Source organism: Actinia tenebrosa, unplaced genomic scaffold (assembly GCF_029948245.1).
Source record: "Actinia tenebrosa isolate PJP-AT-01 unplaced genomic scaffold, QUT_ActTen_1.0 PGA_scaffold14__42_contigs__length_11649687, whole genome shotgun sequence".
Taxonomy (NCBI): domain Eukaryota; kingdom Metazoa; phylum Cnidaria; class Anthozoa; order Actiniaria; family Actiniidae; genus Actinia; species Actinia tenebrosa.
This window is the reverse complement of record NW_028292574.1, coordinates 4960915-4974994: the sequence shown is the minus strand read 5'-3', so window position 1 is coordinate 4974994 and position 14080 is coordinate 4960915. Positions and strand designations below refer to the sequence as shown.

At 33.5% G+C, this 14080-nt stretch overlaps 1 protein-coding gene across 4 annotated transcripts; it reads left to right on the top strand.

Annotated features, from left to right (window-relative positions):
* Nucleotides 1-961: 961 nt before the first annotated feature.
* LOC116302935 (uncharacterized) lies at nt 962-13661 on the top strand. 4 transcript variants are annotated; one of them, XM_089030043.1, is made up of 25 exons: nt 962-1138; nt 1671-1739; nt 2354-2786; nt 4165-4358; nt 4920-5036; nt 5138-5302; nt 5787-6281; nt 6389-6604; nt 7014-7085; nt 7151-7542; nt 7851-7905; nt 8150-8170; nt 8269-8426; nt 8502-8558; nt 8944-9119; nt 9194-9269; nt 9352-9428; nt 9513-9639; nt 10039-10113; nt 10474-10563; nt 10857-11017; nt 11345-11506; nt 11625-11704; nt 11786-11890; nt 12211-13661. In XM_089030043.1, the coding sequence occupies exons 3-25, from the start codon at nt 2425-2427 to the stop codon at nt 12429-12431; spliced, it is 3654 nt and encodes a 1217-aa protein (XP_088886169.1). In that variant the 5' UTR covers nt 962-1138; nt 1671-1739; nt 2354-2424; the 3' UTR covers nt 12432-13661. The 4 variants fall into 4 exon arrangements, with proteins under 4 accessions (XP_088886169.1, XP_088886168.1, XP_088886170.1 ...); XM_089030042.1 differs by lacking the exon at nt 1671-1739 and having other exon boundaries at nt 963-1138; XM_089030044.1 differs by lacking the exon at nt 1671-1739 and having other exon boundaries at nt 964-1138; nt 2354-2780.
* Nucleotides 13662-14080: the final 419 nt, after the last annotated feature.

Here is a 14080-nt window from a genome sequence, read left to right as displayed (position 1 = left end):
ATGGATTAATATTTATAGACTAGCTTCCGTTTCTGCAGACTGGACTGTTACTCAATAAGCCTGAAGCGAGATGACGTTTTACCCCCGTCTCTAGACCATAATTCTTTTCACACTACTTTTGTTCTTTCATTATGACTATTGTTCCTGTATTCTCTAAGGAGTCAAAAATTTTAATATAAAAGAATTTTAAAAACTATTATGGTACTAAAACGGTTCCCTGTAGTACCCCAGAAAGGACAGTTGTCCAAGATGAATAATGACCACGAAGAGCAACGCTTTGAAGGCGATTGGTTAAAAAGCTTCTTACCCATGACAACAGCGGATCTCTGATTCCGTAAGCGTGGAGCTTTAATAGTAGGCGTTCATGAGGGACGGAGTCAAATGCCTTGGAAAAGTCCAAGAATATACCAGCATTTCTATTGTGAGTCCAATCTTGAAAGACTGTAAGTAATTGCGACAGGCATGGCTTGCCTTTCATGAAGCCAAACTGGTTTGGGATATTAGAGTAATGCACATTAGTAGACCCTAATTCCATTGTTTTCTTTCGTGTCTATTTGACTATTACACGTTGACTAGTATTTTTTATTTCACGGGTTGGATGCTTTCACTTTATCTTTTTTTCTCCTTAGGCCTAGGGCAAACGTCGAACTTTCCATGCACCGAACTCATTAAAAGCAATGGATATCAGGTGATAATGAGGCGGCATTCTTTGATGTAATTAAGTTCGGTGCATGGAAAGTTCGACGTTTGCCCTAGGCCTTAGATTCTTAGAACATTTAGGATTTGGGTTACCTTTAAGTGCATGTATATATTAGTTCTATATTTATTGTATGTTTTATTTATATAAGTTTTCCGGTTAGAGTGCCACCAGTTTATTAGCTATTTTACAACTATTCCTTGCTACCCTCTTTAAATAAAGAGTTTATTATTATTATTACTTTGGAAGGAAACGGAGGAGCTCTAGGTACGAGAATGTCTTGGTCCCAGTCTTCTTGCAAGCTAATGCGCAAAGGCTTGTATTTTCCGATTTCTACTGCGCAGGGAAATGTGAAACGACTAGACTCGTACTTTTGATTTTTTCCTTTATCTCTGAGATTAGATTTTATTCGCTATAACTTATCGCTCTAATTTAAGACAGGTAAGATATATGGAATTGATTACTTTAAAGTTATTGTTTTAAGTATTTGTGGTCTTATTTCAAGATATTTGTGGTTAATATGATTGTATACCTTGCATAAAACACGTATACTTGTTAATCACTTTCAGTGCTGGCTTGTTTATCCGAATTTTAGCTATTATTAGCTGTTATTAGACCTCGATGAGGGCGAGAGGACTAATTATTGTTTTTATAGTTAAATCCAACTATAGTCGGTCCTAGAGTTCGCACTAACTGGGGAAAACAGCGATTTCTATATCAATCTTTGAAAGAATATAATGATTTAAACTAGATTATAAGAAAATAACATCAGTCGATAGTTTTAAGAAATCTCTCAAAAGTATTTATTAGCTTTTTGATATTTTGTATATATCGTAAGACTTTTTAGATCACTCTTTTATATTTTATAATTTTACATTTTTCTTATCGTGTTTAATTTATCTATTTATGTATATATTTGTTTATTCATATTTCTTTAATTGTATTATTGCAATATTACTCGTTGTATATTTAGCAATTATTCTCCGAAGGCGAAGTGAATATCGGGGAATATTTACCGAGACGCAAGTCTTCGAGTGGCAAGGTAAATATTCTCCATATTCACTGAGCCTGAGGCAAATAATTGTTTTAGCATATGCCAACTTGTGTACAGAGTAACTTATTTTTATATACAATAACTCAATAAAAACAAACAAACAAAAACTTTTAGCAAAACTTTTAGGCCATACTTCGTTGCTTTTTTAGTATTGATAGGAATGGCATACTTTCATTCTTTCAATTTCCTCATCGGAAATTGTAGCAAAACGATTGCCGACAGATGCCATTTTGTTGCCGACTCAATATTCCGAGATTCATGGTACAATATTCACCTCCAATTAACCAATGAAAGTGCACGTTCTTAGGAAGTACACAAGTTGGTATATGTTAATGTTATTTAGGGCACTACTGAAAACCACGTTTGGTGAGTAGGTTTCCCTCATTAAAAATTATCATCATATATAGATGCAGACAAGTTTTAAATTAATTAAATTTTTGTTTTTGTTTTCAAAGCTGGCACTTTTCACTACCTCATCCAATCAGATGCAAAATTTATGATAGACAGCTAGTTTAATTTGACTAATATCCATTATTTCCTTAATTCTATAAGATTTCGTACTTTTAAACATCACAATTGATAAATATTTTTTCCTTGTATAGTCATAGAAAGATGTCATAAACAAAGATGAATAACCTCCTGTATGTATAGTGGAATCCATTATGCTTGAAGCATGAAAAAGCCCAACACCTTGCCTCCACCAATAGCTAAACCAAGACCACCTCCAAAGCCTGAGATCCGTTTGAAGTCTGTAGCCAAAATATGTCCAGCCACAGGCAAACCAATAGTACCACCAAAGCCACATCGCAGAACCCCACCATCAATTCCAACAACAAACAATAATATTGCACATTCTGAAATTAAATCTAATCTTTCTGATGAGGTATCAAAGAGACCATTTACAACTTCATGTCTATTAAGTCAAACAACAAATGTTGTAAAGGATATTGAGAGTGAGAAAACAGCATCAGATCTTGATATTCTTGACGAGCAGGATTTGTATGATGATGTTAATGTTCATTCTACGAGGTACATGTATGTAGCTAGTAATGATAAAAGGGTAAATTATACACTGTGAAGAGATTAAAAAACATTGGAGTAAAAGACTCTGACGAAGGACTAGTGTCCGAAACGTCAGTTTTTTCATAATTTACCATTTTATCATTACTGTTCCATTAGAATCACTGATGCAGCTTACACTAATTTTTAGCTAGTTATCTTTTCTGTATGTAGCTAGGGTAATTGTATTTGAACTTCAGTTATGTTTACTCAATCTCTCGTATTAATGTACAAAAGTCTTTTTAGCAATGGACCTTCACATATTAGGGATCTTTTCTATTTTAGAAAGCCGAAATATAATTTAAGAGGTGATGGATACATCCTAACTCTCCCTAAATTCAATCTCCAGTGGAAGAAAAAGTCTTTTAGCTATGTAGGAGCTAGTATTTGGAATAGTCCCCTTCACGGTTCCCTGCGCCATCTTGAAAGGTAGCCGTGCCTTTGCATCCAAGTGAGACGAACCGTGAGCTTGCAATGATAGAGACCTGTAAATTGTCCAAGGTGTTAAAAAGGACTTAGGTCAGCTTTTAGGTTTATCTTTTATTTCAATTTCGTAATTTTTAAAAAAAGTTTTTAATTTTTATTTATTTATTCATTTTTATTTTATTTATTTTTTCTTCCCCACTTCTTCGAACCTCTTACTCCCCCTATTTTGCGCGACTGGGTCGAGGTTGTCCTTGGTAATCAACCAAGCCCAGCCCCGTCCCGAACCTTTACTCATGGTGCTCGTGTGCAAGGTCCGGTGGAGGGGAGTCCTTTTCTCTTCTTTAGTTACTTACTTTTTGTTTATATATCTATTTTTATTTTTTATAAAAGCATATATATATATATATATATATGTAGTAATTATTTCTTCAATAGTATGGAATCCTTATTTAGATATTAGCTCCTTAATTTATATACTTAAAAAACTCATTAATAATTCATGAAGGAAACACAATAGAAATCATGACCATGAAGGAGGTTTTATATCTGATATAGATTCATCTTCATTTGCATAAACTTTAACTTGGATTTTCTCTATCAAACTTGGTTCATTTTGTAAAGAATTCGGTACAGTATGAGAACATACATCAGGAGTTTTTTAAGCCGTTTAATAAACTCGCAGATCGTGTTTTATCGGGTCTAAAACCACTCGGCTATGCCTCGTGTTTTATACCCGATAAAACACTCCTGCTCATTTATTAAACAGTACTTCATATATAGTGTAATATAGTTTTTAATGTATGTTTAACCTTTTGTACACGTTTGTATTTTGAACACGCTTTATAAGCTCTTGGACGATATGTGATTAAATAAATTATTGATTGGTTGAATTGTTTATTGATTGATACTCATTATTCTTTCCTTGCAGTGATTCATGTAATAAACATCAGCTTCCTATTAGTAAAAAGCCACCTTCAAGCTCTTCCTTGATTGTTAGACCAACACCCTCACCGAGGTCATCACCCCATGCCTCGCCTACCATATCACCGATATCTGGGGATGATAATCGTGATACAGTTCAACCAACTCCAAGACCAAGAGCAAAAGCAAGAGAAATAAAAGGTGAAACAACTCCCATCATTAAATATTCAAAACAGGATTATTGTCAGTATAATTCCTATTCCACTTGTAGTTCACATGCACCTCCGCTTCACATGCAGTATTGCAATTAAGCATTCAGTGCACATAAAGGTATTATTTAAGGTAGTTCCCCCGCTCTAACAAAACGAAACAACAACAAAAAAACAATGCTCATAAGAAGATTTTAAAAATGTATTTAAATTGCATAAATGTAAACTAATAAAGCTATAAATGTAATCCTATAGATAAACTTTATTTTTCTTCATAAACATAAATGTTTCCTTTTTTTAAATTTATTTTTACTTAGTCTGCTATAAATAAATACACTTGCTGAAAAGGAGAAAAGGGGTCATTGTTGCCTTAATTTCCTTACACAGGCACAATGTTCATTTGCAGAAACAGTATAAAATATTGTTAATTTTTTTATGATAATCAATTAAATTATACATACGTTTGTAATCAAGCACAAACAATTTTGCCCTTATTGACACACTTTGAAGGTTCGATGTATTCTAACCAGTTGGTAGATATATTTTATGATAGATGAAGAAAATAGTGCTAAAGTGCTACAGAAAAAGCCAGAAATTTCACCAAAACCTGTACATCTCCAAAAAATCTACAATAGCAGTAATTTCACACAAGTAGGAAAGAAAAATACAGGTAAGAATGAGCATATAGGTGTCATTTTGTACACAGCAATTAAATGATTCAAGTAGTGTAGAAGAGGTAACACTTTATCAATTTTTAAATTCAATTTTCAGGTGGAAAATATCAAGAACAAAGTGTTGTTGTGCAGCACATACCGGCATGTTGGAAGCAGGGCAATCAATCCAAATCTACATTACCAACATTACCTCCAAAAACAAATTCATTAAACATATCAGAAGAGTGTAACAATAGTATTTACAAATTGCCTTCTGGTATAGGTATTCACTTTATTACATTTTCAACTGTTTATTTTCCACTTGTAATCCTAGCTTAATAATTATTAGATTGCAACAATAATAAATTAGTTATAAAGTAAGCCAAGTATTACTAGCACTAAAGTATTGTATTGGGACACTGTTATTAGACCATGTAGAACTCTGTGGGTAGTCCTGCCGCCATGTGTCCTACACAGTATGTCATTTTTCCTTTCTTTCCTCTTAATTGTTTAATTTTGTTAAATTTTGGTTGGAGTTTAGTGGTGAATCTTGTAAATAAATAAAATGAATAAATAAATATTTAAAGGATAAAAAGTAAAGAAATTAAATATTGTAAATGATCCACCAAACTATAATATAATACCAGAACTACATTATTGTAATATGTAGCTAATATATTGCACTAATATCAGTGAGCATTTCATAGCCTGTTTATGACAACCAGGATTTATTGATAAGCCTATAATGCTTGTTATTTATTCTTCAGGTGTCTCAAATAACACAAACGAAGCAATAAAGAAACGTATTGCATCACGAAGACAACTCAACCCTCAAAATGCTAACAGGACATTTCCTGTAGATGTCAAAAACAGAAGACCTCCACCCCCTCCCCCCTCAATTAGTGATGGTAGTCCCAAGAAAAAAGAACCTCTGAAAGGAACAACATTCTCCAGAGATCTTGACAGAAGGAATGGGAAAGGCCCAACAGTCTCCACAGATCTTGACAGAAGGAATGGGAAAGGTCCAACAGTCTCCAGAGATCTTGACAGAAGGAATGGGAAAGGCCCAATAGTCTCCACAGATCTTGACAGAGAAGATGAAAAAGGCACAACAGTCTCCACAGATCTTGACAGAGAAGATGAAAAAGGCACAACAGTCTCCACAGATCTTGACAGAGAAGATGAAAAAGGCACAACAGTCTCCACAGATCTTGACAGAGGGCATGGAAAAGGTTTAGAAACTACCCTAAAAACTGCAGAAGGTGATCATGCACACATTGTGCTAAAATGAAATTGGACGAACTTGATGCTATTATCAAGTGTTGTATATAATGTTTTAATTGATATGATTTTTATTGACCATTGATAGATCAATCTCTATACTGCTATGCATACGAGCATACTGTTCCCACAGTCAGCATGCATAAATGCCCTCAAGGCAACCAATCAGAAGACAATTCATATATTGAACCTGATGCAAGTGCTGTGAAAAGTTTTATGGAGCAAATAAAAGAGAAAGAGTGTGTAAGTAGTGGTCAATATGAGATACCTGCAGAAGGTGGACAAGAAGATACCATAGACCAAGGTATTGTATTATTCATAGTCATGATATTAATATATTTTATGTAATGTTTAATAAATGAGCAGGAGTGTTTTATCGGGTATAAAACACGAGGCGCAGCCGAGTGGTTTTAGACCCGATAAACCACGATCTGCGAGATTATTGAACGGCTTAGAAAACTTATGATGTTTGTTCTCATTGTGTACCGATTTTTTTACGAAATGAACCAAGTTTGATAGAGAAAATCCAAGTTAAAGTTTATGCAAATGAAGACGAATCTTTATCAGATATAAAATCACCTTCATGGTCATGATTTCTATTGCATTTTCTTCATGAATTATTAATGAGTTTTCTAAATTAAATTAAAGTATTGCAGTACATTAACATGATGACACTTTTGTCTTCTTGCATACACCATTGGGACGTGAATCAGAATCTGTCAGTTCAACTGAATACACCATTCCTGACCAAATTGTAAGTGATGATCAAGATGATAATATTGAAGGTATGTTATATTTATGTAATTTGACATCTCTGGGTGCAATGAATTAAACATTTCACTTTTTTCAGTTGAATCATCAGACTCAGAAGACTATCATGAATATGAGTATCCTAAAGAAACTCCTCCTCCACTACCTCCACATACTAGTATAATCCACAGTGGTAGCTATAATGTAACCCCCTTCACACATGAGGTGATTAAGGATGATGATGATGATGATGGTGAAGACACTCCTCCTCCAGTACCTCCACAAAGTATAATCCACAGTGGTAGCTATGATGTAACCTCCTTCACAGATGAGGTGATTAAGGATTATGATGATGATGATGGTGAAGACACTCCTCCTCCACTACCTCCACATAGAACAATCCACAGTGGCAGCTATGATATAACCCCCTTCACAGATGAGGTGATTAAGGATGATGATGATGATGATGATTTTGATGGTGAATACGTTGAAGTAAGTGATAAATTAACAAATTGAGAACAAATATCTTTAAATATTAATAACTTTTATAGTAAATCATTTATTTTGGTATTAAGTATGATTATTTTGTTGGTAATTCTTTGTATCGTTTAACATATCAATATCATGGTTGTATATATAATTAAAATGGTCAAATGTGTTAATTTTATCAATACCCTTGTATTAAGGTTGAACCCTGAAACAACCTCTAGGCTAATCATTTAATTCAGAGTCAGGATGCTTAGTTGTGCAGACCTCATTTAACTGATGTAAATTAATTATTGTGATTTTATCCACATTAGCCACCTGATACCCAAGGTTCTAGTGAAGAATATTCAGATGAAGAAACTTTTTGGGGTATGCTATCTATTTATAAAACTGTAGTTATTTAAAGTCAGGGATTCCATGTAATACCAAAAAATGGGGGGAAGACTTAACAAATGAAAATTAATTCCTATGAGGAGCATTCAATATTATTTTATAATCTTGCTTCCCTGCCATTCTGTAGATTGCTTACTGTATCATACATGTAACTAAACTGGTCTTAATGAAGAATTTGAGTTTACAATTTGAATTTAATTTATTAATAAATTTCTTTTAGGGGATGATGAAAGTGTTGAAGGTAATTATGAATTCAAAAGGGTTTATTTAAATTAAAGGTTTAATTCATTCAGAGTCGAAGACAGGGTATCACTGAAATGTTTGCTACTTTACCTGTAGAGCCACTTTATCAAATATATGCAGCCAGAACGCTTCAAAAAGACCGAACATTGAGTCGTAAACGAACAAAGAGTAATCAACAAACAGAAACATTTATTGATGATCTAACCAAAGGAACCTTAAGGAATATGAGGATGTTATGGTGTGAGATACCAGAGGTAACTTTCTTAATTATCACTAGCATTATAACAGTACCATGCACTGACATAGTAATGATGTGATATTTTTAATAGGTTGTTTCTAGTGGGATCCTGGATAATATTGATCCTGAAGAACGCAAGAGACAAGAGGTATATACAAGTTAGATGTGCCTAGGTGTAATAAGATGCAGAACAAAATAATACCTTTAGTTTATAACCGCCAGCCGGTTAGCTCAGTTGGTAAGAGCGTTGGTCTGTTGTGCAGGAGGTTGTGGTTCAAGCCTCAGCCGGACCAACACTCAGGGTTTTAAAATAACTGAGGAGAAGGTGCTGCCTTTGTAATTACATCTGCAAATGGTTAGACCTTTGCATGGCTCGGATGATCACGTTAATGGCGGTCCCGTCCCTAATTAACTAGAGACGTTAACAGCGGACCACAAGTTTATCAGTTCAATTACTGTCATGTGTTATCCTCTATAAACAAAGTTAATTATTATTATTATTATTAATGACTTTTTTTGATTGGATATTTTAGGCAATGTTTGAGGTGATTACATCAGAAGCATCTTATCTGAAAAGCATTAACATTTTGGAATCCTACTTCATGAAATCCCCTGAACTGACTCCTGGGACACCACAGGGTGTTATAGAGAAAGCACAGCATCATATCTTATTTTCTAACGTGAGAGGTGTTGTGGAGACTAGTCAAATGTAAGTAAGACTGTCATGATAACATGCAGGTCCAAACTTGTTTTACTTGACCATCTATCTTATTGTTTTTCAAGGTTTCTTGAGGCGTTACGAAAAAGACAGAAAGAATCATTGGTCATTTCATCCATCAGTGATATCATTGAAGAATTTGTAAGCATTTTATGGATAAACTCTACCAAATACAGATTTCAAACAAGGCTTATTACTAAATGCAACTTTGTATATACTTTAGGCAACCAAGTACTTTGAAGTGTATGTCAAATATTGTTCCAACCAACTCTATCAGGAAAGAGTGATAAAGGAACTCAGGTATTGTCCCCTCATCCTAGATTGTTGTGCATCTGATGATGCTCTTTCATGCTCTTACTTATTCTTTATCAATTTCTGTAAAAGGAAAAATCCTAGATATGTTGAAGCAATCCAACGGCTAGAAAAGTGCTCTACTGCCCAGTGTTTAAGTATGCACTCTTTTCTTGTTCTTCCTATGCAAAGAATAACAAGATTACCACTTCTTGTTGATGTGAGTATTCTTACTTTATCAATTAATAATAATTATTATTATATAATTACCAATGAAATATCTATTTTTCTCTATTTCGAAAAATTTATATCTTCACACGTGAAAATAACACCATTGCGATGACTATTCAAAAAAACAAGGAAAGAATTGCCTGAAAAAGCCAAAACATACTTCATTGATAATTATGTAATAAACAGAATATTACATGGGCGCTTGGAGATACGAAATTTATCTTCTCATGTTGAAAATCTCTCACTCGTTCCCTACGCTCACTCATGAGAGATCTTTTAAGCACTCGAAGATAAATTTCATATCTCTGCGCGCCCATGTAATATCCTTTATTTATTATTCTGTCTGTACGTGTCATGTATAATATGCTTGTTTCATGTTGGTTCTTAGGCTATCTGTCACCGTTGTCAGCCTGGGAGTGATGAATTTGTCAAGACTGATGCGGCACTGAAAGCTGTTAGTAAGGTAAAAACTAGTATATTTTTACACTGAAATGGCACAAGCTTTGCTACATTCTATTACTTACTGCATGGCACTTTATGACATGCTATTACTCACTGTATGACACTTTACAATGTGCCATAACTCACTGTATGACACTTTACAGCATGCTATTACTCACTGTATGACACTTTACAACATGCTATTACTCACTGTATGACACTTTACAACATGTTATTACTCGCTGTATGACACTTTACAACATGCTATTACTCACTGTATGACACTTTACAACATGCTATTACTCACTGTATGACACTTTACAACATACTGAACTATTACTCACTGCTTGGCATTACTTGAAATTTTTATTTACCCTTTCAGGTTGTTCAAAACTGCAATGAAGGAGCTCGTAAAATGGAGCGTATGGAAGAATTGGTTAACCTTCAGCCTCAAATTGAGTTCACCATCAAGGTAAAGAACCTATACTTGGTAACAGATTTAAATAATAATAGCACTTTATTTATTGAGGATTTAGCAGATTAAACTGTGCTTAAATTTTTCAATCATATCTTGTTGTCATGCAGGAAGATTGGGATGGATTAACAAGAATTAAGACAGCTTTGGTTTTGATTTACCTTCCCTTCAAATCCTGCTGTTGAAAATAACTGGCCAAGTTTTAACAGCTTGTAAAAACTTTTGTTAAGTTATTTTCAATTGGTCAAAACATAAACCATTAGTGTTTTTTTACTTTATCTTTTTTTCAGCCAATAGCATTAGTGACAACTAACAGATGGCTTCTGCGCAGAGGAGAGGTGATTCTTGTGATTGAACAAACAAAAAACCCCTTGAGTAAAAAGAAACTGAAACTTAAGCCTGTGTACATGTTTCTTTTTAATGATTTATTACTGATCACCAAGAAAAAAGGGTAAGTACGAAACAGTAACAGGTAGGGTTGGACAGGTTTTCTCTCCAGTTATCAGTCATCCATTCATATTTACAGTATCAGGGATAGTTTATGGGGGGTTTGGAGGAGACCAGCCATTTTCCCTCACTGGTAACGATCAGACAAATGTTTTTGATATTATGATATTTGGTGCTATGGAAAGTCTGTAGTTTTGTGGGGCTACTAAAAATAGGTCGAATGTAAAATGCCCATAGCTTCCCCCCCTCCACATAAATTATGAACCTCCTTTATTAGAAGAGGCAATAGATGGACTAATAGTTGCACAAAACTAATGTTGTTTATTGACAGTGAACGTCGGTATCGAGTCTTAGACTATGCAGCTCGTCATATGACTAAAGTGGAAGAATCTGCCGATCAGACTGCAATACAACTGGACTACATGCTCTCTTTGATATTACTTGAAAATTCCAATGCAAAAACCAAAGACTTCATTTTATGTGCTGAGAGCGAGTGAGTATAAATGCAGCTGAGAAAACCCTGTTGCAGTCTTTTTATTGCAACTAATTATAAACATTGATACTGTAATTAGTATGAATTATGATTAACAGCCAGTTTCTTTGTTTTAAAGAACAGACAAAACTAGATGGCTGGAAGCATTCAACCCCCCTAAGGGAGAACAAGAGGGAGAAAAGGTGTACGGAGCATGGGGTAAGTATTCATTCTAAATATTGCTAAATGACTTTGCGGTTGTACATCACCAATAATTAAACATGATGTCCTTCTTCCCAGATTGCCCTCAAGTACAAGTCATACATGACTACAGTCCACAGCAACCTGATGAATTGCCCTTACATGAAGGAGATGTTATAAATGTACAAAGAAAACTACCAGATGGTAAAAAAAGGATATGCAATTTTTTTTTCCATTAATGAAAAGCAAAACAGGAATCCATTTTTTGAACCTGTGCGATCTCAGTCACTTGTTTCCACTTCTCTTACCCCTGTAACTGTAATGCACCTTAAGGCATTTCCATGACATACTATAAACAATATGTGCCCTTGTAAGCTTTGTATTCTCGGACAAAGCCACTTTAATTAACACTTTGATTGACATCAACCAAAACTTTAATTTGTAGCAATTAAAAATTGTTGTATTTCACATGTGTGTTTGAGAAATGCTGGTAGTAAGAGAATATCTTAAATCTTACTGTTTAGGTTGGTATTATGGTGAAAGGTTGTGCGATGGAGTCTGTGGATGGTTTCCTGCCAACTACACTGAGAACATTCGTAATGAACATGTACGAGCCCGCAATCTTCTACAGCGATATCGTCTGTTAGCCGCATCAAAGCATCTATTTGGTGCTGTGCAAACAATGAAAGCTCCAAAAACGTCCAAATTATCCAAGGGAATGATGAAAAGGGATACTATTAGCTGAGAGGAAAATTATTTTATGGAGTTTTATGAATACAAGTGGTTATATTTTCATTATCATTAAAAATAATACAATATTTTGCTCAATAATTTAGCTTTTTTCTCTTTTTTTATGTCTTTATTGATGATATTGTTTATATTAGTTACACATTTGGCTATGATCATGCAGGAAAATTTTAGCAAATTCCATGGAACATTTCAATGTCATCTCCTTTGCAATGAATCCTTTACAATGAATCCTTTACAATAATTATTTTTTAATGTATATATATATTTTTTTATGACAGCATTAATTCAATATAACTACAACAAAGATAATAAAAGTATAAAATAAAATAGAATAACAGCAACAAAAATATTTACTTGTCTAATTTGAGTGTATAAGCAACTTTTTTTCCCTTTAATTCTTAATTGTCTTCTATTGTTGAATCTGCAATTTCATTTCACTATATTAACACCAATATAAAGTAAGGATAATTTTTTTAGTTCTGGCATATACTTAGCATTTAAATTGGATGATGTTCTAGTATTTTTTTGTTGTGATTTCATTGATTGCAATGATTGGCAATATTGAGAGAAAATATGAGTTAAGATATTTTTTAATATTATTTTGTACATAAATAATTGTGAAACTATGTAGTTATTAATTTGTTGTATATTAAATCAATATGCAAATATATATAATTAATTTGATATATTTAAATTGATGTACAATTTTTTTACATATTTTTAGAAATTCAAGAGCAGACATTTTCTTAAAATATCAGTGTTTTAACTGAAATATTGAATTATCAACCAAATAGAATTAATGATAGCAATAATTTAAGCTTGTGCCTGAAGGCTGCCCTGGTTTATAAAAACTCTTATTATGCTGCACGCATGCTATCTTTTTTAGATCAATCATATTATTATACGTAAAATATCTTCATGCTGCCCAATTAGGAAATTAGTGTACAAGAAAAATTCAAAGGACTGCCAAAAGCCCATAGACTGATTCCAATTTGGCAGTTAGAGGAATTATAAAAATCTAATTATTTCTTCAGACCATGTTATTCCTAAGAGTATCTTTTCTTTGTTTGAAGTTGTTTATAAGTGGACACATTAATACACCTCAAACAAAGAATCTTTATTCCCTAAGACGGTCTGATTGTAATTCATTCACTTCTCTTATGCAAAATTGATTGATTTATATTTATCATTGAAAGAATTTTAAATAAAATTATTCATAATTAAATATATTTTTGTATGATTTTTACAAATGTCTTATACTAATAACGTGCACTATCACTCTATTCATTATTGCAACACTCTGCAAACAACTCATTGAAAACTGGAGAACAAGGAGAAAAACCCTTGTTGTCAGGGTCAAGAGAATAACTCATCAAACATACTCAACTCAGTTATTATTAAAGCAGCAATTAGAGACAGCTCCATAGAAGCCCAGGCCACTCATTGATAAATGCATACTGTAAGTAGTAAGGAATAGTCTTGATTCCATTCAGAGTAACAAATGGATTGATTCAAGGTTTTCTTGAAATATTTCTGGACAAGACTTGAAAACTCTATGTATAAACACTGTTAAAATGTGGCTCTAAAAATTAGTAATCGTTTTTGACGTCATAATGAAATAATGTAGTAATAGTGTAGTTACCA

Excerpts from the sequence above, each read along its gene's own strand:
- LOC116302935 (XM_089030043.1), top strand. The coding sequence starts at position 2,425 with ATGAAAAAGCCCAACACCTTGCCTCCACCAATAGCTAAACCAAGACCA. Across the intron at positions 5,037-5,137 it reads AGTAGGAAAGAAAAATACAG|GTGGAAAATATCAAGAACAA; the intron begins GTAAGAATGAGC and ends TTCAATTTTCAG. Across the intron at positions 8,171-8,268 it reads GGATGATGAAAGTGTTGAAG|AGCCACTTTATCAAATATAT; the intron begins GTAATTATGAAT and ends CTTTACCTGTAG.